This window comes from Triticum aestivum, chromosome 3B (genome assembly GCF_018294505.1).
Source record: "Triticum aestivum cultivar Chinese Spring chromosome 3B, IWGSC CS RefSeq v2.1, whole genome shotgun sequence".
Lineage (NCBI taxonomy): Eukaryota > Viridiplantae > Streptophyta > Magnoliopsida > Poales > Poaceae > Triticum > Triticum aestivum.
Genome location: NC_057801.1, coordinates 426,250,417 through 426,275,762, shown reverse-complemented (window position 1 = coordinate 426,275,762; position 25,346 = coordinate 426,250,417). Strand labels below are relative to the sequence as shown.

At 43.5% G+C, this 25,346-nt stretch overlaps 2 protein-coding genes across 3 annotated transcripts; one reads left to right on the top strand and one right to left on the bottom strand.

Annotated features, from left to right (window-relative positions):
• The first annotated feature begins 12,891 nt into the window (after positions 1–12,891).
• Positions 12,892–13,487, top strand: LOC123070177 (mitochondrial import receptor subunit TOM7-1). Its single transcript, XM_044493226.1, has one exon. The coding sequence runs from the start codon at positions 12,997–12,999 to the stop codon at positions 13,243–13,245; it is 249 nt and encodes an 82-aa protein (XP_044349161.1). The 5' UTR covers positions 12,892–12,996; the 3' UTR covers positions 13,246–13,487.
• A 755-nt stretch (positions 13,488–14,242) lies between these two features.
• On the bottom strand, positions 14,243–25,138 carry LOC123070176 (beta-adaptin-like protein A). 2 transcript variants are annotated; one of them, XM_044493224.1, is made up of 11 exons: positions 24,936–25,138; positions 24,335–24,851; positions 19,195–19,319; positions 18,918–19,116; positions 18,345–18,573; positions 18,066–18,232; positions 17,752–17,961; positions 17,047–17,157; positions 16,777–16,953; positions 15,389–15,832; positions 14,243–14,974 (listed from the first exon to the last, which is right to left on the bottom strand). In XM_044493224.1, exons 1-11 carry the CDS (start codon positions 24,989–24,991, stop codon positions 14,684–14,686), a joined length of 2,526 nt encoding a protein of 841 aa, XP_044349159.1. In that variant the 5' UTR covers positions 24,992–25,138; the 3' UTR covers positions 14,243–14,683. The 2 variants fall into 2 exon arrangements, with proteins under 2 accessions (XP_044349159.1, XP_044349160.1); XM_044493225.1 differs by lacking the exons at positions 16,777–16,953; positions 17,047–17,157.
• Between the last annotated feature and the right edge of the window lie 208 nt (positions 25,139–25,346).

Genomic DNA, 25,346 nt, shown 5'->3' with positions numbered 1-25,346 from the left:
TATCAAAAACTTACTCGTTCAATTATTGCTTAATCTGCCTCTGTCATATCAACTCTTTTTCTGCTTTTCAGCCCTCCGCGGGAGATCCCGATTCCCTCCTCCTCGGAGGGGAACTCTCTAGCACTTGGGAGGCGGCGAGTGACGGGTCATCTCGCGCCTTCTCTCCCCCTGCCATGGAGAACACCGAGGTGTCGTCCCAAAGGCCATCTCCTGGTCGGGGAGGAGCGGACGAGACCGTCCAAAAGGTGCCCGGGGACAACACCTCGAACGCTGTAGAGCGGGGCACGGCGACCCCCATGACCATCAAGGGTGGGGGGCCTCAACAGTCCGGGCCCTCGCCGAACACCGTCCCGGAGACCAGTACAGCTCCGGTTTCGGACCAACACCCCCCTTCGAAAGAGGGGGGAGGAGCAACAGCTCCATCGGTGGCCTATGTCAATCTGGAGGCCGCTGACACTCTACAGGAAGCAGTGCAACATGCATCCATCATGGAGGAACACCGCACCCATCAGGGTGCGGTTATGTAAAAGGTTCAGTCCGCGAAGAGCGGACTGACTGAAGCCTTCAACAGCCTACTAACAGGCTGTGAGGTATGTGATGTAATATTCTTTACAAGCTTTTTTGTATATATATGTATGAGGCGAAACCCATGTGTAGACAGTAGCCCCTGAAGCTATGTGTGGATTAGAACAATCCGGACTGAGGATCAAAAACAGGTTGATAACGTGTCGTATATATTGTTGGGCAGGCTTCTATGCTGGTGGCTACTGCCCAGGTCATAGAGGTAGATGAGCTCAATCGGAAGCTTCGGCTATCCGATGAGGAACTCGACCGCATCAACAAGCAGTTTAACAAGTAAGTCGATTATGCTCACCACCTCAGAAGGAAGAAGGATTAAGTATGTATCCCGGCATGTGCCGAAGAGGACTCAAGTGAATTCCTTATCAGGAGTTGTACAGGAGGAAGCACCAGTGGTGAAGGATTTCCCTGATGTATTTCCAGAAGAGTTGCCAGGCATGCCACCGGATAGAGACATCGAGTTTTTGATTGAGCTTTCGCCAGGCACAGGGCCAATATCTAAGAGACCGTACCGGATTCCCGCAAGGGATTTGGAGGAAATTAAGAAGCGGATTAAGGAGTTACTAGATAAAGGCTATATTCTCCCAAGTTCGTCACCTTGGGGATCACCAGTGCTTCTAGTGGAGAAGAAAGATGGATCGTTGAGGATGGTTGTTGATTATCGAGGATTGAATGAAGTGACGATCAAGAACAAGTACCCACTTCCGATGATCAATGATTTGTTTGACTAGTTGCAAGGAGCTAAAGTATTTTCCAAGATTGATCTGCGATCAGGATACCACCAGTTGAAGATTCGAGAGCAGGATATACCTAAGACAGCTTTTACCACAAGGTACGGGCTATATGAGTATACCGTTATGTCATTTGGTCTGACTAACGCACCTGCCTATTTCATGAACATGATGAACCAGGTGTTTATGGAGTTTTTGGATAAGTTCGTCGTGGTGTTCATTGATGATATTCTGGTTTACTCGAAGAATGAAGAGGAGCATAAGGAATATTTGCGTATGGTACTTGGGAAGCTCAGAGAACATCAGTTATATGCCAAGTTCAGCAAGTGTGAGTTTTGGTTGAAGGAAGTTGGATTACTCGGACATGTTATATCCGGAGAAGGGATAGCAGTAGACCCCACCAAGGTTGTCACTGTGACAAATTGGGAAGCACCCATGTCAGTTGGAGAGATCTAGAGTTTTCTTGGACTCGCAGGATACTACAGGAGGTTCATTGAAAATTTCTCGAAGATTGCAAAGCCCATGACGGAGCTGTTGAAGAAGGACACCAAGTTCAAATGGACTAAGGAATGTGAGGCCAGTTTTCAGGAGATGAAGAAACGTTTGGTTACAGCTTCGGTGTTGATTCTGTCAGATCAACGCAAGGATTATCAAGTGTATTGCGACGCTTCTCGTCGAGGACTTGGAGCAGTGCTTATGCAGGAGGGAAGAGTTGTTTCATATGCTTCACAACAGCTTAAACCCCATGAATTGAATTATGCAACACACGATTTGGAGTTAGCAGCCGTAGTGCATGCGTTGAAGACATGGAGACATTTTCTCATCGGAAACCATTGTGAGGTGTACACAGATCACAAGAGTTTGAAGTATATCTTCACGCAGAAGGAGTTGAATCTCAAGCAAAGGAGATGGTTGGAGCTCATCAAGGATTATGATATGAGGTTGCATTATCATCCCGGAAAGGCTAACATAGTAGCCGATGCGTTGAGTCGCAAGAGCCATGTCAATACGCTCATGACCGGAGAGTTACCCCAGGAGTTAGCAGAAGATCTTCGTGGCCTATGCTTGGAGATAGTTCCGAGAGGCTATGTAGCAGCATTGGAAATTCAGTCTACTTTGATGGATAAGATCAGGGAAGCTCAAAAGACGGACAAGGAGATTGCCGAGATAAAACAGAGGATGAGCAAAGGAAAAGCTATGTGATTTCGTGAGGATGAGCACGATACCTTATGGTTTGAGGACCGCATTTATGTGCCTAATGACCCGGAGATCAGGAAGCTGATTCTGCAAGAGGCCCATGATTCACCGTATTCGATTCACCCAGGAACTACCAAGATGTATCTGGATTTGAAGTACAGTTTCTGGTGGACAGGAATGAAGAAGGATATTGCGGAGTATGTAGCAGTTTGTGATGTATGTCAGAGAGTGAAGGCAGAGCATCAGAAGCGAGCAGGATTGCTACAGCCATTGCCGATACCCGAATGGAAGTGGGATAAGCTAGGCATGGATTTTATCACAGGATTGCCCAGGACTTGTTTAGGCTATGACTCGATATGGGTTGTAGTCAATCGTTTGACGAAGGTAGCACATTTCATCCCAGTGAAGAGCACTTATACCAATGCTAAGTTGGCAAAGATATACATGACCAGGATCGTATGTCTGCATGGAGTTCCGAGGACCATTGTATCAGATAGAGGAACCCAATTTACCTCAAAGTTCTGGAATCAGTTGCACGAGACTTTGGGTACCAGGCTAGAGTTCAGTATAGCCTTTCATCCACAGACGGATGGACAGACTGAAAGAGTCAATCAGATTCTGGAGGACATGTTGAGAGCTTGTGCGCTAGATTATGGATCTAGTTGGGACGACAATTTGCCATATGCAGAGTTCTCTTACAACAACAGTTATCAAGCCAGTTTGAAGATGGCCCCTTCGAAGCTTTGTACGAAAGGAGGTGCAGGACACCATTGTTATGGGATGAAGTTGGAGACCGTCAGTTGTTTGGACAAGATTTGATTAAAGAGTCTGAAGAGAAGGTTAAGTTGATTCGCGACATACTCAAGGTAGCCCAGTCTAGGCAGAAGAGTTATGCGGATTCTAAATGCAAGGAGACAGTTTACGAAGTCGGAGACAGAGTTTATCTTCGTGTGTCCCCACTTCGAGGAGTGAAGCGTTCTGGAGTTAAGGGAAAGTTAGCACCACGTTTTGTAGGACCATACAAAGTTTTGGAGCGTATGGGAGAAGTTGCTTACAAGCTGGAATTTCTCGAAGGATTGTCAGGAGTTCACGATGTGTTCCACGTTTCCCAGTTGAAGAAGTGCCACGCAGAGATGGCTGATATCCCTCTGAGAGATACAGTGCCACTGGAAGCGATTCACTTGGATAGCAATTTGACCTATGAGGAGAAACCAGTCAAGATTCTCGAGTTTGCCAGCCGAGTCACACGCAGCAAGGTTATCAAGTTCTGCAAAGTTCAGTGGAGCCACCATACCGAGGATGAAGCCACCTGGGAACGAGAGGAAGACCTACGGAAGGACCACCCTCACCTATTTTCTAGCCAACCCGAATCTCGAGGGCGAGATTCATCTTAAGGGGGGTAGGTTTGTAACATCCCATATTTTCAATTTGGAATGTTATACATTAGATCATCATTGCATATCATATTTTATTGCATTTTGGTTTGATCCTAGAAATTTTACGCAACTCAAGGACCCATGGAGAGAGTTGGGAATTTCGTTATTTTCATATTTGAGTTTTTCTCAAATTTTGAAAAGAGGATCAGTTGATTTTAATTATTTTCTCTTCGAATATTTCTTTTATAAAAATAAAAAAGAGGGGATAAAATGACTTTCCCAAAATAAAGAAATATTGAAGGTTAAATATTAAAATCAAATAAGAATTTTATTCGGAGTTTTTTCGCTATTTTATTTGAATTAGGAAAAATATGCGTTTTTCAAAATTGCATTAGAGGCCCAAATAAATTTTCACTTTGTCCGCTATATTTTTAGAGGACGGGGAAATTTTATTTCAAGATTTTTGGAGTCCGTTTAGTATTTCTTTTATTTATTTTTCTTTGTGCGGAATTATTTAATAAAAAAAGAGCACCGACTTAGCCGGGCCGTACCCGACCCGGACTCGTGCGACCGGCCTCTTAAAAGGCCCGCCCGGGATCCCCCAGCCCAGCCGCCGCCTCCTGAAACCCTAGCCGCCGACGACGACTTCGTCGCCGCCGCCGCCCCGCCCATCGCCGCCCCTCACCGCCACCAACCACCGCCGTCGACAACGCCGCCACCCGCCGTCGCCCCGCCGCCCGCCGCCGCCGTCCCGCCAAGGTAGCCGCCGGAGCCGCTGCCACCGCCGGTTTTCTCTAGAAAAACCACCCGGTTTTTTTAAAAACCCATGGTTGTTTATTTTTTATTAGATCAGTTTATTTTTTCAGTTTAGCTAATTAGTGAACGCCCGTTCGTTCGTTCGTTTTAACGAACGGTTTTCACTCGTTAGCCGCAGACAGCGAACGTTCATTCGTTAGCCTATTCGTCAGTTTTTCTTTTTCCAGGGATTTTCCGTGATTATTTTCGATCGTGATTTTTGCCCTGATTTTTGTTTTAGTTTATCTTTTTGCTCGTTTATCCGAATCAGGCGATTCAAGCGCCTAGAGTTTCGTCTCAAAGCCCTCTTTCTGTTTACCCAACTTAAACAAGTTTTTGGTACTGTAAAATTTGACTTAAGTCGAGATTAGTAAACGGAGCTTGTTTCTTTCGCAGTTTGAGTTTCGTTGCTTCGTTTGATTTGATTCTTTTTGCAAACCGAAGTTCTTAAGTTGAACTTTCTGGTTAGATCTCTTATTTGAGTTTTACTCGTGCTTCTAGTTGAGTGCTTATTGTGTGCTTGTTTGTTTGCGATAGAGTACCCGGAGTGCGAAGCGTGCTACTACGAGTCTCTAGGTTTCACGGATCATCAGCAAGGCAAGTAACACTTTGATCATACCTATTTACTACCCAGTTTTATTGCATTAGATCAATCCTCAAACAATTGCATGGTTAGGATCTGATTAATATGTGGGTTTTGGGAAGTAGATGAGGTAGTACCTATTGTCCTGTTTGTTATCAAACCTTTGGGAGTTACTTCTACGTTATGCTTATATTGCCATGATATGCTCGTAGACGTGGTTTGGTTCGAGTGATTCATGACAAATGTGAGTGTTGTTTCTTAATGGTTAACTTAAGGTGGCTACTTTAATACACATCTGGGTGGATTGCTTGAAGACACCCTGCAGTACCCAGTGGTTGTCAGGGCACCTGGAGAATCCAGTGTTGTCCTAGGATATCCCGGAGTACCCGTGTGATCATCCTACGGTCCGCCACCCAGGATCAAAGGGATCATAAGATTATTCATGCTAGAAACTTCCATGTGCAACCACAAGCTATTATGGGCTCTAGCATAGTTGAGTACGTTGCAAGACCTCTTTCAGTGGTGGGCTAGAAGGTGTAGGGGAAAGTAGGTGTAACTGTCCACCCAGAGTAAAGAGTTATTGTTTCAGAAAGGCTGGGTCTCGATTCTCCGACCATGGATGTATTCGAGTCTTGTGGGGAAAAGTGCGCAAACCTCTGCGGAGTGTACAAACTAATCATGGTTAGCCGTGTCCCCGGTTATGGACGTCTTGAGTATCTAGTTCTTGGATTATCATGATGATCTCATCACTCTAAGTTTAATTTGATTGGGTTTAATGATGATGCTTAATTGGGATTGAGTTGGAGGAACCTTCTCAATGTTTAACAACCACCATGATAGTTAAATAAAATTTATTCCTTTGTTGTAGGGAAAAATTGGCTTTATGCAAAACTGTAACCATAGAGCTTTCCACCAACCATATATGCAGGTAGTGATAGCATTTATTCTGTTCATTACTCTCTTGTGTTACATTACCAGCATATTCCATGTGCTGACCCGTTTCGGGCTGCAACATTCATGTTTTAGACTTTTCAGACGACAAGTAAGGTGCCATAGGTCGTTGTCTTTCACTCAGTGATGCCGTTGGAGTTGATGGACTCACTTTATCTTCCAAGCCTTCTGTTGTTATCGTATTAGATGGCCTTAAGCCATATTTAGTGTAATAAGTTCTCTTTTGAGACATTCGATGTAATAAGTATGTGATTGCTACTCTGTTATAAATCCCTCAAGTACTGTGTGTGTCAGCATTACCGATCCAGGGATGACACTGATGCACAGAGATCAGACTGTTTGAGGTCTGGTCGCTACACATATTACTATTGGCTGTAATAACGCCACGAGGTTTGGGCATTTTAAGCTTCAAGTAAGCGTAGTGCAGGACTGCATTGAAGCGGGCGAAAGCAGTTCGTCCGAGCAGTGCATGGTAGCCACTGCGGAAAGGGACGATATCGAAGATTAACTCTTCGCTGCGAAAGTTGTCTGGGGAGTCGAATACTACCTCCAGTGTAAGTGAGCCCGCGCAACGGGCCTCCACGCCCCGTATCACGCCTTTAAAGGTAGTGTTACTAGGTTTGATTCTTGATGGGTCAATGCCCATCTTACGGATAGTGTCTTGATAAATCAAGTTATGACTGTTGCCCCCGTCCATAAGGACTCTGGTGAGGTGGTATCCATCGATAATTGGATCAAGTACCAGGGTGGCCGAACCCCCATGACGGATACTGGTTGGGTGATCCCTACGACCAAAAGTAATCGGGCAGGTTGACCATGGATTAAACTTGGGGGCAACAGGCTCTACGGCGTAGACGTCCCTTAGTGCGTGTTTGTGCTCCCTCTTGGGGATATGAGTGACATAGATCATGTTCACTGTTTTCACCTCGGGGGGAAACTGCTTCTGACCCCCGGTGTTCGGCTGACGGGGCTCATCATCATCTTCGCTTGGAGGTCCCTTTCCTTTGTGTTAGGTATCTTATCTTACCGGCCTGTTTGAAAACCCAACAATTCCTGTTGGTGTGGTTCGCAGGCTTATCGGGTGCGTCATGAATCTGACAGGGCCTCTGAAGGATTTTATCCAAGCTAGATGGACCATCCTTGTTGCCTTTGAAAGTTTTCTTCCACTGAACGAACTTAGGGCCGCTGAATCCGGCATTAACTGTCGCATCTCCTGCGTCGTCCTTATTGTTTCGACGTTTTTTTTCATTGCGGCGAGGTTTACCATTGCCGTCCCTCACCTCAGAAGTGTCGGGGTCGCCTGAGTTGTTGCTTCTACGAGTCAACCAGCTATCCTCGCCCGCACAGAAGCGGGTCATGAGTGCAGTTAAGGATGCCATGGTCTTTGGTTTTTCCTGCCCGAGGTGTCGGGCAAGCCATTCGTCTCGGATGCTGTGTTTAAAGGCTGCTAAGGCTTCGGCGTCCAGACAGTCCATGATCTGGTTCTTTTTAGTTAAGAACCAATTCCAAAGTTTGCGAGCTGATTCGGCTGGCTGCTGGATGAGGTGACTCAAGTCGTCAGCATCCGGTGGCCGGACATAAGTGCCCTGGAAGTTGGCCCGAAAAGCATCTTCCAAATCTTCCCAAGTTCCAATGGCATTTTCTGGGAGGCTATTTAGCCAGTGTCGTGCTGGTCCTTTCAGCTTTAGAGGAAGATATTTGATGGCGTGAAGGTCATCTCCTCGAGCCATGTGAATGTGGGGAAGAAAATCTTCAATCCAGACGGCCGGATCCATCATTCCATCATATTGTTCGATGTTTATGGGTTTAAACCCTTCGGAAATTGGTGTTGCATGACCTCAACGGTGAAGCATAAAGGGTGTACGAACCCTCTATATCGTGCAATATCGCGGCGGAGATCAGCTGACGTCTGAGTTCGGTTTTGGTCCCGAGTATAGTAATGGTCATCACGCCGGGCTTCATAGCTGTTGTCTCGCGTGGGGGCACGGCCCCTTGATCCATAGATTGATCTAGTCTGACCAGCTTTATTGGCTAGGTCACGTTGCAAGTCATATGTGTATCCCGTGGCTGTTGTCTCCCTGCCTCTTCGGTGAGGGGGTGTGGGTTGGTGTTCGGCTTGATATGCCGCTTTATCCCGTCCATGTGGTGGTCGGTCTGGTTGATCTGTCTGATTGTATTTCGGTGGTATTGGCTCAAGGGCTTCATCGTTAAATTGTGGCAGCAGTTTGCGCATAACTTTTGATAGGTCGCTCGTGGCCATATTCGTTAGCGGCCAGGACCTTAGTCCACCTCTCATTGAGCGTATCCTATTCAGCTTTGAGTTGCTACTGCTTCTTTTTCAGGCCCCAGGCTATGGCGATGAGTTGTCGCTTGAAGCGTTCTTGTTCGAGGGGTTCCTCTGGGACGATAAAATCTTCGTCGCGGAGGCTGACCTCCTCTTCGGATTCTGGCATATAGTTATTGTCTTCCGAATCTTCGTGATCAGCGTGTTCGGGACTATATTCACCCTCTTCCCTCTTGTCCTGCTCGGATGTGGGCTCGATGGGGTATTCGGGATTTTCGGCATCATCCGGAGTCTCATTGTCTCCGGTGCCAGTATTACTATCCTTCGCCCGACGCGATACGTGCTTATGGAAAAGAACTTGCATGACATCTTTTGTCCTACCCTCCCATGGCAGCGGGGTCCTATTGGAAACTAAGGGATATTAAGGCCTCCTTTTAATAGAGTACCGGACCAAAGCATTAGCACTTAGTGAATACATAAACTCTTCAAGCTACGGTCATCACCGGGAGTGGTCCCGATTATTGTCACTTCGGGGTTGTCAGATCATAACATATAGTAGGTGACTATTGACTTGCAAGATAGGATCAAGAACTCACATATATTCATGAAAACATAATAGGTTCAGATCTGAAATCATGGCACTCGGGCCCTAGTGACAAGCATTAAGCATGGCAAAGTCATAGCAACATCAATCTTAGAACATAATGGATACTAGAGATCAAACCCTAACAAAACTAACTCGATTACATGGTAAATCTCATCCAACCCATCACTGTCCACCAAGCCTACGATGGGATTACTCACGCACGGTGGTGAGCATCATGAAATTGGTGATGAAGGATGGTTGATGATGATGATGGCAATAAATTCCCCTCTCCGGAGCCCCGAACGGACTCCAGATCAGCCCTCCCGAGGAAGATTAGGGCTTGGCAGCGGCTCCGTATCATAAAACGCGATGAATCCTTCTCTCTGATTTTTTTTCTCCCCGAACGTGAATATATGGAGTTGGAGTTGAGGTCGGTGGAGGTCCAGGAGGCCCACAAGGCAGGGGCGTGCCCTAGGGGGTGGGCGCGCCCTGCACCCTCGTGGACAGGGTATGGGCCCCCTTATGTTGATTCTTTCGCTAATATTTTTTATTAATTCTAAAACGTGTCTCCTTGGATTTTCAGGTCATTCCGAGAACTTTTATTTCTGCACAAAATAACACCATGGCAATTCTGCTGAAAAGAGGGTCAGTCTGGGTTAGTTCCATTCAAATCATGCAAGTTAGAGTCCAAAATAAGGGCAAAAGTGTTTGGAAAAATAGATACGTTGGAGACGTATCAGCCATCGATCCTTCTGTCGACGATACAGTGGAGCTCTCAATGAAAGCACCAATGTCGGTGTCAAAACCAGCTGATTTCGTGTAGGGGGGCCCAAGCTGTATGTCTGGAGACCAATGGTAACTATGAACAAATGGCACCGCGTTTACCCAGGTTCGGACCCTCTTAATGGAGGTAAAACCCTACTCCTTCTTGATTATATTCGAAGGGTATAGAGGTTACAAGAGTTGATCTACCACGAGATCGAGTTGGCTAACCCTAGATTAGCTAGCCCAACAATGTTGTGATCCTGCCTCCGATCTAACCCTCCGGTTTATATAGACACCGGAGGGGCTTAGGATTGTACAAAGTCGGTTTTACAGAAGGGAATAACATATCCGGACATCTATTCTTGCCATTCACGCATACGGGAGTCCCTACCGGACACGAGAGGGGATCTTCTGTATTGTATCTTGACGGCCCATCAGTCTGGCCCATATCTAATAGACCGCATGCCCGAGGACCCCCTAGTCCAGGACTCAGCGGGAGCTCCTACATAGGCGCCTATTCGCGGAAGGGCGCTCACGCAGCCGCGACTTGGGTCGGCCCAACGCGTCCTTGCTCGCTCAGCACTATTCGCTGCTGAAGAAAAAATTACATAAATATTAGGGATCGCAGAGATTCGAACTCATGATCACAATGTTGCCAGCGCACCACACAAACCTCTAGGCCAAACTAACTCTGTTGTCTATAAAACATTTCTAGCTAACCTTTTCATATAGTAAAACGTTAACATTCACCCAATATAAATTATCTGAAAAAAGAAAACATAAATTCAAAAAAAGTTCATCAAAATTTAATAAAAGTTCAACAAACTGAAAAAGGTTCATCGATTTTGAAAAAAAAGTTCATCGTTTTTCAAAAAAGTTCATCGAATTTGAAAAAAAGTTCATCGAATTCAAAAAAAAGTTCATCGGTTTTAAAAAAAGTTCACCAAATTTGAAAAAAGTTCATCGATTTATTGAAAAAAAAAAGTTCATTCAATTTAGAAAAAAGTGACGAACAAAATCCTTCCAAAATAGAAAGAAAAACGAAAAAAGAAAAGAAAAAGACATAGAAGAAAAATGGTGAAGAATGTGAAATTGAGCACGTGAGATGGCATCTGGCCGGTGGTTAGTGCAACCTCCCCTCGCGCAGGAGGTCGGAGGTTCGAACCATAGCGCAGCTCGTTTTTCTTTTTAGAAAATTGAAAAAAAAAATCGCAAGATGGACCGAGCCCAAATAGAAGCGCCTGAAGGCGCCCGTTGGCAAACGGGCGCTTAAGAGCCGAATAGGAAATGCCCAAAAAAGCAGCGCGCTCTAGAGGAATGGAACTTGAGACCTCTGGTAATGAAGTGATGCCAATAGCCATGCGACCTTTCAGAAAATTTGAACGAAGGCTCTATATCTATCTATGCTTCATTCTTTTGAAGGTGGGAAAAAAGATCAAACTAATTATTGATAAAAATTAGAGTTTGAAACTTAGGTAATTAATTTCTTCTACTTGACCCAAGAACAAATTGGATCGATTTTTGATAAATTGAATTCAGTTAAGATAGGGGAAATTCAGATAACAATTTCTGAGCCGTATGAGGTAGGAAACTCTTAAGTACGGTTCTAAGGGAAGGAACTTCGGTTCTTTCAATACAATGAAAAAAATCCAAAAGGGTTTCTATTTAATGATGAAATTTCAATGGATAAATAGAAAAGGCTTTTTGGATATATTTTTAAAATTTCAAGAATGAAAGTATTTATGCTCTTATTAATAAGATTTACTAACCTTATGATTTTGGAGAAGATAGCTGGAAGTTTTAGGTCCTATTGTAAGAATACTCCACTTTTCATAATTTTCATAATAAAATATGAGGATCCTATTATGAAAATTATGAAAAGTTCATTGATAGGAAAAGAATACTTAGCTCACAGTATACCAAACAAAACTTTTTTTCTTGTATATATAATAGGGGTTTGTTCTAATTGTAAGTGACTGATTTGCAGCATTGATATACGAGAACTAACAATAGTGCTTCTGCCAAACCTCAACACTTTTTAATTTTATTCAAACAAATCTTGGAAATTATAAACAATTTTTTGAAAGGTAAGTAATGTTTCAAAGTTTGAACATTTTTTTAACAATGAGAACAAATTTGAAATCAGTATTTTAAAAAATAACTTTTTTGAAATTGTTAACAATTTCCGAATCCTGGACACTTTTTTCCAATGGTGAACAATTTTTTGATCATGCGAACATTTATTTAACAACGTGAACAAATTTCAAATTTCGTTTTTATATAAACGTGAGCAAATTTTCAAGAAAGTGGTCATTTCTTGAAATTTTGAACAATTTCAAAATTCCAAACAAATTTGGGAACCCCTGAACATTTTTTGAAATTCTGGAACGTTTTTTAACCTGTGAACAAATTTTGAAAACCAGAACTTTTTTGGAATTCAAGAAAATTTGAAACCACGAATATTTTTGGAAAACTCTGAACATATTTTGAATTTGTAAACAAATTTCAGAAAAAGGGAACTTTTTTTAACCCTGAGCCTTTTTCAAAACGTATTTTTTTCTAAATTTGTGAACAAAATTGAAAAAAGGAACAGTTTTTAAATTCGGAATTCAAATTTTTCTAAAATAAAAAAATTGAAAAAGACATGAATTGAAAAGGAAACAGAAAAAAAACATAAAACTTGAAAAGGGAGAAAGAAGAAAAGAAATAGAAACAGAAATTAAAAAAGGAAAATCTGAAAAGCCAAAACCAGTAAAAACCGCCTCGGGAACCAAACCGGGATCCTGTGGCACGGTAAATCGACCAGCAGAAAAGAAAATCGACCAGCAGTGGGCCGGCCCATGTCGTTCGCTCGCACCTGTTCCCTGTGCAGTTAGCTTCAAATAGAATGTCCACAATGCTCAGCGCCTGGTTACTTGGAAAGTTTGGCCCAATTCAAAGATAAGCCTAGCCCAATAGCATTTGAGGACCCTTGAGAGGTCTCCCAGAGAGATACTACTGTAGTTGCTAACCAAACACGAGAAGGACTGGCCCAGGAAGCAGCCAATATTAACCGGAAACAACGCACCAGATCAAACGATCAACGCATCCCCAAAGGCCACATCTCTAGGGTTTTCGTCCAGCGAATCGAAGAATCAAGAGGAGTCGCCATGGCGTCGCGGCCGTCGCTGAAGCCGAAGCCGAAGGGCAAGGGTGCGAAGAGGGGCTCGTCCGCGGCCGAGGACGAGCAGTCCACCGCGGCGGTGGCGGTGCAGCTCGCCAAGGAGTGGAGCACGTGGACGATGAAGACGGCGAAGGTGGTGGCGCACTGGGGCTTCATCCCGCTCATCATCGTCGTCGGCATGACTAAGGGAGACGAGCCCAAACCTAGCTTGCTCCAGCTTCTGACCCCCGTCTGATCCAATCCCCGGCGAGCCCTAGACTGGATCGATCCATCTCCTTTTAGTTACTACTAGTAGATGTTTTTGCTGTTTATTGAATCCTGGTGGTTGAGTTCTTGATCCCTGGGTGGTGATCTTTTATCTGATCTGTGTCTAATAATGTTATGTGGTCGGATCGATCCTGGATTGGATCGGATCTTGTTAGATACCTGAGATGCTACAGATCTGCTATTAATATATTGTGCTATGTTGAACTTTCAGTGTTAGTTGTCTGAGTTGTATTTCTCTGCCTGATGCGTGTGTATGTTTTAAGTGAACTAATTGCTTTGATTGATTAACAGTAAGCAGTACTGCTCATTATTGCTGTGTTGCGTAATTTTGGTACTCTTGGTGCCTGACTGCTCGTTCATTCAGTCCACAATGCTAGCAGAAGCTTTGCTGTTTCAGCAGCCTAGATGGATTTATGGAACACCAGAATGCATGCCAGTTGATTGAGGCCATGGCTAATTAGTTAGTCGTGAAACAGCCTAGATGGATTTATGGAACACCAGAATGCATGCCAGTTGATTGAGGCCATGGCTAATTAGTTAGTCGTGTTGTTGTTGGGACACACAGTTTATACCTGATATATAAGGTTGTTCTAAAGAATTGTCTTCTTGTAAAGGAACTGCAATGTTGTTAAGCTGTCATCCCCTCGCAACTGTGAAATCATTTGTCACCCTCCAAGCGAACATTCACCAGCTAAGGGTCCTTAATATTAAGGCACTTACAAATAGTAAGCCGTGTTTAACGATTGCCACAGAAATTTTTGCGATGAGGACTAGACAGACAACGTTTTGCCGTTGTATGGTGTCTAATTTCATACTACAAATTATGATATGATTTGTCTACATCACTGTATGTAAAGATTAATTGTCTGAACTATTGTTATGTCCTTAAGAAGTTGACGTTTAACTTTAACTTGCTGTGATCATCACACTTCTGTTTGTGTACATGTATTTCGAATTCCAACTTATACAAGTCGAATATACTCTTGCTTTATTGCACCCTGCAAACAAATTACAGGTGTCCATCTATTCTCATCAACAGAGGTGATATCATGTCCAGTCCAGTAACAAGGTTACACACCATCTAAACCACCATAACCCTGAAGAAATTAGCCGCATCACCAGATGACTGAATGAAATGTATAGTAATGTACAGTGCTAGTGACTTCACCCACCAAAAAAAATCCCAAAAAAACAACTCTGGTGTCTTTTCCCTGCAGAATCTAATGGTCTGATGGTACTTGCATGACACTGGGAGGCAAACGGCAAATTTCACCTGCTCCAAGCTTCTGATAAAAAGATGTAGCGGAAGGCTTTGCTTGGAGTTTAATGTAGTGGATTGCAGAGATATTGTGCAGAGCCAGAAAAGCTGGAGGCAGGTGCATCACCGAGAAGGAAAATGCTCACGATCAAGAATGCCCAAATTGAGACAATACTGATTGAAACAAGGTAGAAAATGCCTCAGCAGTAGTCCCATCCTCGGCCTTGATTTTGAGCTGGGCCTTCGCTGATGCTGTGTTAACAATGCATTCTACAAGGTAGAAAGCAGCAGCCCCAGCTTTCTGACCATAAAAGTAGAACTTGTAGTTTGGAGGCTGACCGCCTGAAGCAATGCATTGAATGTAGTTGCTTTGCATATGACGAATGAGCGATTGGGGATTCATCAAAGAAGCTGCTCCTTGTAGACTTAAAGAGCATTCCTACAACAGAACAAACCATATTAGAGAAGAATATTTGTTAATTACAATTTCAAACTTACCAATGTGATGATGAATTTCAAGGGCGGACCCATACAGGAAAACGACAAACAGAAGCAGATTATCACACAGAATCCTCTTGTGCAATACTACCAAAGTAAAATCATAATAATCTCAAACCAAGTGAAACCATTGAGAGGAACATAGAACATCACTACATCAGAACTGCTAATTTCAAACACAGCTGAGATGAGCCTCATGGACAAATTAGACAGCAGCAGCACATAGGATTTCACGCAATTACCTTGCTAAAATCATAAGAAACTTGACCAGGCAATGAGAAAAAGACACAAGACTATGCTGCCGCTGCCCATAATCATGAAATGTAGCAGGGACAAAAACTTAAAAGCAACACACCTGAGAAAAGGATAATGCCAGTTGGCCCCATTTCTTCTGGAAAGTCGCAGGATCTAGCACAGGCTTTGAGTTGAGGGCCAGTGCAGGAGGTGGTGGAGGTGCTGAGGCATCAGGAACACCAAGTCCAAGAAGATCATCGAGACTGAAGTTTGTTTGTGTTGAATATGTCGAACTACTAGGATTTATTAGTGCAGTTTCAGCTGGTGTTTGCGAACTTAGCAAATCGGAAGGAGCATTGTATGTAGAGGTGTAAGAACCATTGCTGCTTCTTATACCGTTGTCCTCTTTATCTGAAGTACTTAGCAGAAGATCATTATCGTTTTCTTGGTATCTTTGGGCAGAAATGACGGTTTCTGGAGCATCTGCCCCAACAGTTAAGTTCGCAAGATCTTCTGAGTACTCGAATGTTCCACGATGTTCCTTGTCGGTAAACATGTAAGAGGGCTGCAATCCATCAAAGATGTCAATACTTCTCATGTAAATTTTCCAAAATAAAAATGCGGATGATTATATTTGAGTAGCTGATTTGCTACAAATTATGCTCCAATCTTATCCAGCAGTAGTCAATGACAACAATTGCACATCATGCTGGTATTAAGTTCCCATCTTAGCCATAAAACCAGTGGATTTCTAATCACAGAAAGATGTGAACAAGCACATCTCTTGCAACTCAACAAAGACAAGATTGACACGTGACATGGCATGGACTCTTTTGAGATGTATTAACTCAACTTGCCTGAAGCAGGAGTTCAGAAACTGGTTACTAAGGTTCCTAACTAGCTTTACAGTTGAAGACTGCTACCCAGCAAAGCCTTTGCTTATAGGACAGTGCTTAATCTAATCTATGCTGAGATGCATGAATTTGCAATATTGACCGAGTTCCGCGTGGTTCTTTCTATGAACTGAACTACTTGCTTTAAAAGGTTGAAGCATGTGGGACCACACTGGTTTTGCTTGGCACTGCAAGTGATTATAGCCGATGACCAACCAAAACCCATGAGCTAACTGTTAGTTTATTACTAATTACCAAATTACTGCTTTCAAATGCCTCCACTGAGAGCTAATGAATATTGGTAGAAGGAAATGAATTTCTGTTGCCCCGACTGCATTATTTGCCACTCAAGCTTTGCAATGCCAAAACATAATCTTCAGCACCTTCATCAGTCATCACTGACAACAAAGGCAGTCCGCAAACAATGTTGTCAGATGTTCTGAACATACATAACCCCCAAGATGCACTAAATGTTGCAACATACAATATGCACAAAATTTGGCACGTGCCTGGAATGGTAACAACAAAATTTTGATAGAGGTATCGGTGAATGGAGTTATCAGTGTTTGAAATTTTAATGGCAATTACACGTCAGATGTCAAATTAAGTTATGTACCTTCTGATATACAACTGATAGGCTGTTAAATTCATCAAATATCCGATCTTTGATTTCACTGCTCTGTGTGTCTGCAAATACAGAGACAGCTTGCTTGGGAGGGTTTACTACACGTTCAGCTACAGCTGGATCATATTGTAAAAGCCTGTAGTAGAAAAGTGCTCGGTCATGAACATCCTGCAATGAGGTGGCAGTTAAGCTAGAGAAACAACATTTTTACCATTTGTTATGATATGAATAATCCAACAACTATCATAAAAAAATCCAAACCTGGTGTGTATCAGCTAGACCAGCAGCTAATGTAGCCCCTAATGCCTTCTGTGTCTCGGGTGGTCTCTTAAAGAAACATTTCATCACCGCAGTCAGAAGATGCAAACGAACCTGAAAATAAGATATCACTGGAAGAATGATGTTTAGTTCAACATTAAGTACCTACTGGCTAGGGCCGTGACAGTGGACCATGGCATATAACAGTCTGAAAACGGAACAGAGTTATATGGTGATTCCAAATAAACTACTTAGTTCAAGATAACTAAAAGACAGCAAGAGAAATGTCTTAGTGTTGACACGCTAATATGTGAGTTTCACTCATGAACCACACTATTCATTACAGTAAAACTTGATGGGACATTCAACTTTACAGCCTTTATAAACCAAGATTGCAATCATTACCATTTCCAGTTCTAACTGATCTAATGCTTTAGCCTTTATCTTAAACATGTATGGTACCAGCAAACCATTAGATACTACAGGACACAACATCATGAGCGCATATGATCAAAGCGAATATACTTTTAACATAAATATAGGACAAGGTCAATACAACTCATATTCTGCCATCGAAGATTGCTTTAGCTAGCCATGTAAATTTCATACGGAACTTTAAGAAAGAAAAATTCATACTGAAACCCACTGATGCATCTTAATTTGGCAGGAAATACGAACAACACGAAACAAGAAAAGTGTTATTAGTACCTCGGGAGACTGCTCCTCGTCCCAGTTATCAACAAGATTTTCAAGAACATATGGAGCATCATGCATATCTTGAGAATATTCACCCAACATCCATATGAGAGCTGCTTTCCCTTTTGGCTCTTGAATATTTTGGCTACTAATATTTCCAACAACAGCTATACAATCATGGCTCCATTGAGGATATTTCCTCAAAAGATCTTTCACCAAGACCTGCATTTTAATTTTTATTCAGGCACAAAAGGATGCACAGTTGAATGTAATCCTACAAGATTTTACCCTCAGTAAGGATCAATAGCTAGCATTATAGAACTTACAAGAGTCTCAGCAGTCACATAATCCTTGTCCATTTCAAGAAATTGTAGAAGCCTGTCAACGATAGCATTCACATCATATTGCTGCAGAGCTATTTTTCCAACTGCTCTGATAGACTCTCTTGCAATTGGTACATCAACATTTCCAGCGTATTCACACAGCTCGGTTACTAGCAGGAAGAAAAATATGGCATGAGCATTTTACGGGTGGGAAAGCAACTGGACTAACAAATATATCAAATATTTTGCAAGATATATGACACCATCAGGTATCTGGTATACCAATTTCATAGGTGTTGCTCTCATTTGCTATAGCAGTCAACATCTCAAGTTTCAGCTTCTTCACATACGAAGGATCACTAAACTGGCAGTAGAAACTTTTGTAGTCGGAAGAAAATAACATGGGAGCACGCATCACCAAAAGATGCAGATGACATAGCACTGAATATGATTGTTCTGGACTCCCAGCACCTACCAGAGTAAGCAAAGGTGCCTTTATGCGTTCATAAACCTAAAATGGAGGGTGCAAACATGATTTAGAAGATACTCAATCAAGATCTCATTTCACTTAAGAAGTCTATAATAGTGGCATAAAAAGGAAAATCCAGTATATTGGTGTACGCATAGCTAACTACAAGCATGGGAAAATAAATAGCTGAAGTGCCCTCTGAATGAAGAAATTTGAAGACCACATGAACTCCCAGAAAATAGATATATGTATGTTTACTGGTCATGTGAAGTGGTATTCAGTGTATTTGATTGCATATAAATAGGATAAAAATTAAGACTTCCAATAATTGTGCTGCAAGAGTAAGACTGCATATCCAGGAACATAAGATATAGAACACTGTACACCTGCTGGTGAACATCGGTCATTGACATCGTCAAGTGGAGAAACACTTTGATTGTTGCCAAAACAACAGCTCCATTTGCATGCTGAAGTCTATCCTCAAGCAGGTTCATTATGTCAAATATTTCATTATTATCAGATGGTATGAACTTTGACGCCAACTCAAGAACATGGCACTGTGCCCACTCGCTGAATTCTTTGATTCTGCAATTCAAAATAAAAGAATTTGAGTAAATGCACATAGGAAGTATTGCTAACAAAATCTTCAAAGGTGGAACTCACTTGTTTAGCAAGTAAAACACCACTGGCTTGCTATATAGTGTCTCAATCTCCCTCCCTGCTGCCTCTGAATTGGCAGCTTCTAGGGTCCATATCTCAAGCAGTGAATGCAAGCAATTGGCAACCACCTGGAGATTTCGGCAATGTAATCAGGTTACCCAAAAAATGGCATTTACAAGAGATAAACAACTAAAAAACTAGTCAGTTGAACCAAGGCCCAAATTGTCCAATGAAACATGTCAGTTTAAGTAAGAATTTCCTTCCTAAGACAGGACCTTCCAACCCTTTCCATAAGACTACAACTGAATACCACAGACTAGAATATTACAATGGGTCCTATTTGGATGCAAAATACTTTCAAACCCACAGTTTCCAATTTTGTGTGCATTCAACACCACAGTTTATGAATACTAACTTCCAACAGTATTCCTAAGACCCAAGACGTGTGGCAATTCCAGTAGTTAGCAGCAGGCTTGAAGCCATATAACTAGTCGATGTAAGAGCATCTCTAGCAGATCCCCAGATAGTTATATTTGGGGGGTAATTTTCTGGTTTGAGGGAATAAGGCCTATCTAGTAGATCCCACCAATAATCCCCCAAAAATATAACTTTGCATCTCTTAAAACGCAGCCGTCCATCCTGTTTTTGCTCTGGAGACACAGCTTCTCAGTAAATTTAGGCGGCCGCCCGACCTTCCTCTCGGCGCCGCCCCACCTCTCGCCACCGCCGTCGAGCCCCCGTCGATAGAACCGTTCCATGCCACCAGCCCGCAGGCCCGTCACCTTCTCCGGCGCCTTCTCCTCACTCGCCGGCGCCAGAATCGGCATTTTCGCCGCCGACGGGGCTACCACCATGTAGCTCCACCCGGTCGACGCCGAGGTCCGTTTTTGCCGGAAATCGAACCGGCTGACCTTGGAGATGGCGTAGCAAGCTCAAGCACAAGCCCTAGCTAGCCGACGGCGCAGGAACCGACAAAGTAGCCCATTGCGGGCGCTGCATCTACATCCCGGCCGCGTTCGTCGCCTCCACGCTCAGGAATAACCTCTGCGGCCTGGTAGGCACCGTCGCCGGTGTCCTCCGCCGTCGTTCATCCCTAGCCGAAGTTCCGTCGCCGGCCACCATCTCTCCGACCCCGTTTGCCCACAAGGTGTTTGTCCAATTGCCTTTACAACAACAAGAACAAATCCTTTAGTCCCAAACAAGTTGGGGTATAGGCTAGAGCTGAAACCCATAATATCTCAAAACCAACTCATGGTTCTGACACATGATAGCTAACTTCCACACACCCTTGTCCATGGCTAGTTCTTTGGTGATATCCCAGTCCTCCAGATCTCTCTTTACGGACACCTCCCATTGCAAGTTTGGTCTACCCCGGCCTCTCTTGACATTCTCAGCATGCTTTAGTCATCCGCTAGGCATTGGAGCTTTTAGAGGCTTGCATTGAATATGCCCAAACCATCTCAGACGATGTTGAACAAGCTTCTCTTCAATCGGTGCTACCCCAACTCGATCCCGTATATCATTATTCCAGACCTGATCCTTCCTTGTGTGGCCGCACATCCATCTCAACATATGCATCCCTGCTACACTTAACTGTTGAACATGCCGCCTTTTAGTCAGCCAACACTCAGCGCCATACAACATTACGGGTCGAAGTCATCCTATAAAACCTGCCTTTTAGCTTTTGCGGCACCCTCTTGTCATAGAGAATGCCAGAAGCTTGGCGCCACTTCATCCATCCGGCTTTGATTCCATGGCTCACATCTTCATCGACATCACCATCCTCCTGCAACATTGACCTCAAATATCGAAAGGTATCCTTCTAAGGTACCACCTGCCCATCAAGGCTAACCTCCTCTTCCTCCTCGTGCCAACTAGTACCAAAACCGAATGTTCTTTTTCTGTTTTTCATTAAAGAAAGGTCTCAAATGGATCATGTAACTCTCCAATATGTAGATGAAGAGATTGTGGGAGATGATCTTCGACGATTCATCGTCGGAAGAAGATGATGAATTCAAGTTGGCGGTTGTCGTTTGTCGCTATGGAGAAGGATTTTAGGAGACCGGGCGTGGTTCTCAAATTGGTTGAAGGATGTTTCTTCGGGATAGGATCATTGGTCATGATGGTCTAGTGAGGGATTACTTCGCGTCGAATGCAGTATATCCACCTTACTATTTTCAGCACCAATTCCAGATGCACCGGGATCTCTTCAAGTACATTGCAAAAGTTGTGGAGATACTGAGAAGGAATGCAGCGGGAACATCAAGTGCAAGTCCATTGTCAAAGATTACGACAGCAGTGTGAGTCCTTGCTTATGGATTCCCGGCTGATTCTATCAATGACCATGTTCTGCGTGAAACGAGTCTACAAAGCTGTGATCAAGATCTATTGACCAGAGTACTTGAGGGCTCCCACTGATGGAGATACCGAGAGGCTCATGGCAGAAAATGAAGAGAGATGTTGGCCAAGGATCTTGGATTCATTGACTGTATGCATTGGACATGTAAAAATTGTCATGTGGCATGGTAAGGTCACTACACAGAGCATTGACATGATCCAACAATCATTCTTGAGGCAATTGCATCACATGATCTCTGGATTTGGCACACATACTTCGGGAAGCCTGGCTGGCTGGCTCTCACAACAATCTGAATGTCCTATAGCAATCTCTTCATTTTGCAAGGCTTGTTGCCGGTGATGATCCATCTTGCAACTATGTTGTCAATGGCCATGAGTACAACGTGGGATACTACCTATACTACCTTGTCGGTGATATCTATCCTCCTTGGGCCACATTTGTGAAGACAGTCCACCATCCTAAAGGCAACAAGATATCTCACTTTGCAACGTGCCAAGAATTTGCTAGAAAGGATCTTTTGGTGTGCTTCAAAGACCCTTTGTGATTGTCCGTAGCCCTGCTGAGTATTGGAAGCCTCGGACCCTCCTGTACCAGATCATGAGAGCATCTATTCTCTTGCACAACATGATCATCGAGGATGAGAGAGAGGACCTGGAGGACTTTCGGTATCTCTACAATGGTGTCGAGGTGGAGCCGGAACATAACCCAAAACAGGATCGGAGCATTCCTCCAAGCACACCAAAGGATCGAGAACTAAGAAGCTCACAACCAACTTCAAGATCTTATTGAGCATCATTGGCGACTTCATAGCACTTGATTCTTGTGCTCTTATCATGTTTATTTGGATTCTTGGTTCATTTGGACAATATGGTGTGTTTGAATTTGAATAGTTAAGTTTGAGAACATTAAATTTGATATGTATTTGATTTGTGTGTACTTGAATTCTCAAGTTTTGAATTAATATGTGGTGATAAGTATGAAAACGGTTGGATGAATTGGTAAAAGAGATTTTTTGAGGGATCAAGTTCTAGGGGATCTTTTAAATGAAGAAAGGTTTAATCCCCTACAAAATAGCTTTTTCTGGGTTAAGGGATACATTTTGCAATTATAGGATAGGGGGTCTACTAGAGATGCTCAAAGATTTGCACTCGAAGTCATTTCCATTTGACTCAGTATGTTTATATATACATACAAGGGCCATGGTATCATCCTTCATCGTTGCCAATACGCACATAGACTAGCCAAAGGGACTGGCACAAATAATGGAATCTGACTGCGGTATTATCAATAAAAATAGAGGCCGGTCATTGGAAACAGATGTGGTATTGTAGAACAATCGATAAAAATAGAGGCCGGTCAATGGATACAGATGATGATATTGTAAAAGACGATGATGTAGGCATGCATGCTCAACCATGCCTTACAGACAAGAGACATGGTGCCAAGCAAGAAATATTTGAACTGGGGATGAGAGAAAGTGAGCCTTTTCTCGGTTTTTAGAAGAAGTCGGGGATGGAGTTTAGATGCTCCAAAAAGAAAAGTACAATGTCGAGAATACTCCCTCCATTTCAATGAATAAAGCGCGCGCACATTCCAAAATTAAACTTTGCCCATAAATTAGACCAACCAAATGTGGGTTATATGTAACAAAAACTATACCGTTGTATTCATATCCGAAGAAGTTTTCAATGGTATGATTTTTAAGTCATAAAAATATATTATTGGTCTAATTTATGGTCAAAGTTGGATTTTGAAATGCGTGCACGCCTTATTCATTGGAATGGAAGGAGTACTATGGTTATAAGGCATACTTGAGTGGTTGAGTCCTCGCTAGTTTCTGGTGGATCCATCAATTTTATTCTATTCGCCAACACTGACATATCAAGCTTCGTCACAACCTCTATTGGAGAAGCAGTAAGCAGGGTAACTCACAACAATGGTGGATAAGGAATCTATCTCCTCTTTCTTATCCTCAAATCAAAATCTTCAATCATATTTTCGCAGATATACAGATTGATTTTAGTTAGAAACCAAGAGCATCTGTTCCCCCAAATTGTACTTGTATCTAATAAATATATCTCAATCAAACTCCAGATCACAATATCTAATCCAGTGTCAGATCAGCTGGATATAATATAATATGTTGGAACTAAAAACACTAGGGTGCAAGCTCCCTAATAAGACTATAATCCTGTAATTTCGTAACAAATGGGATTGTGAATTTGCAAGAAGCTACCACAGCTGGTTCTGTATGTATACTTTCTGTCACAAAGTCCTTTGGAGAGATTGACAAGTTGGTATAATAACCAATTACTCCTAAATATTTATATTGAAGTTGATAGCATGGTTATATCAGCTGGTTGGAATTTCCTTTGTGATGGACATCTGATGCAAAGTACTTACATTTACTTGATGCATCACATGATAGTACATATTTAAACCGACAAGGCATAATTAGCCACAACCTCAAACAAGCAAGATATAAACCAAATCGTTTCTCAGTGAGAGCATAATCATAACTTGCAGCTTAACTCAGTTCCATGCAACCCTATAGGGCGCGGTCAGCAAGAGTTAATTATTGGGGACAGACAGACTGGCAAAACAGCAGTACAAAATTCAATTCCTGTTGAGATTAACTTCCAGTTCCAGGTTTAATGAACACAATGCATGCTGCGATTTTTTAGGCAGCATAGCTATTCTATCATTGCAAGCATGTAGAATAACATGGTCGCCAGAAAACAAAATAACGATTTCATCAAAACAGTTCGTAGCATGGAAGCTCACCTGGGCATCAGGGTCCGAGAGCATAAGTGCCTTGAGCGCAGCAGGCAGGTCAGCGTCGAGGCAGGTGGTAGCAGATATGTGATACAGCTTTGCAGCACCAACAGCAGCGACCATCCGAACGTAGGCACTAGGGTCCTTCAGCCCTGTGGTGAGCGGCGTAACAAGGTACTCGACAAGGTTTGGAACGCGGAGGGAGCAGAGGCTGCGGAGCGCAAGGCCGCGGATGGTTGGGTCCTGGTCGCGGCAGTCGCGCTGGAGGAAGTTGATGGTGAGGAGGGCAAGGTCCGGGTGGGCGCGCGCATGGACACCGACGTAGAGGTAGCACATCTTCTTGAGCACAACGTCGGAGGTGGCGGAGCAGAGCACCATCTCCCCGAACGCCGCCGACACGTCGATACCTGCGGTCATGCAAGAGATCACCCGCTTGAAGACATCCCGGCGCTGATCATCAGCGTCTGGCGCACGGCTCCCCGCCAGCTGCCGCAGCTGCTGCTTCAGATCCGACACCTCGCTCTTGCTGCACGCTCTCAAATTGCCCCAATTGATTAGTTAAGATTAGGGAGGCCAGCAATTTTGGGAGCCAGAGAAGGAAGTGGTGTACCCGGATGGTTGGGACGGGGAGGCGGACTTCGCCGGCGAAGGCGCCGTGGGAGCCATGGCGGAGGGCTTGGATCTGGGCGCGCGTGGGGAAGACGACTGCAAGTGGTGGTTTTGTCCGGTGGGCACTTGGATCTGGCCAGGGGGAGTACGAGACACTGATTAGTGGGCCACAATGTAAAATACGTCTTGCCACCGCTGCTTCCGGATTCAAGGAAACAGTTGGATTGTTTTCCTAACTCTCCTGTCAAAGCATCTGCAACCGATTGGGCAAATTTGACCGAAAATTGACAGCTGAGCACGGGCACTTTGTGCCCATTATTTTGAAGTTCAAAAAAACTAATTTGTATAGCTTGAAAAATTCAAAAAAAAAAATTGTACATGCATGTATAGCGGTGCAGTATAGCCCAAAATT

Bases quoted from the DNA above. Each gene is read 5' to 3' on its own strand.
- LOC123070177 (XM_044493226.1), top strand. From the start codon at position 12,997: ATGGCGTCGCGGCCGTCGCTGAAGCCGAAGCCGAAGGGCAAGGGTGCG.
- LOC123070176 (XM_044493224.1), bottom strand. From the start codon at position 24,991: ATGGCTCCCACGGCGCCTTCGCCGGCGAAGTCCGCCTCCCCGTCCCAA. The intron at 17,962-18,065 runs GTAAGTTCTATA...ATTAAAATGCAG, and splicing joins ATGTGACTGCTGAGACTCTT to GTCTTGGTGAAAGATCTTTT. The intron at 17,158-17,751 runs GTACTAATAACA...TCTTATTTTCAG, and splicing joins ACGAGGAGCAGTCTCCCGAG to GTTCGTTTGCATCTTCTGAC.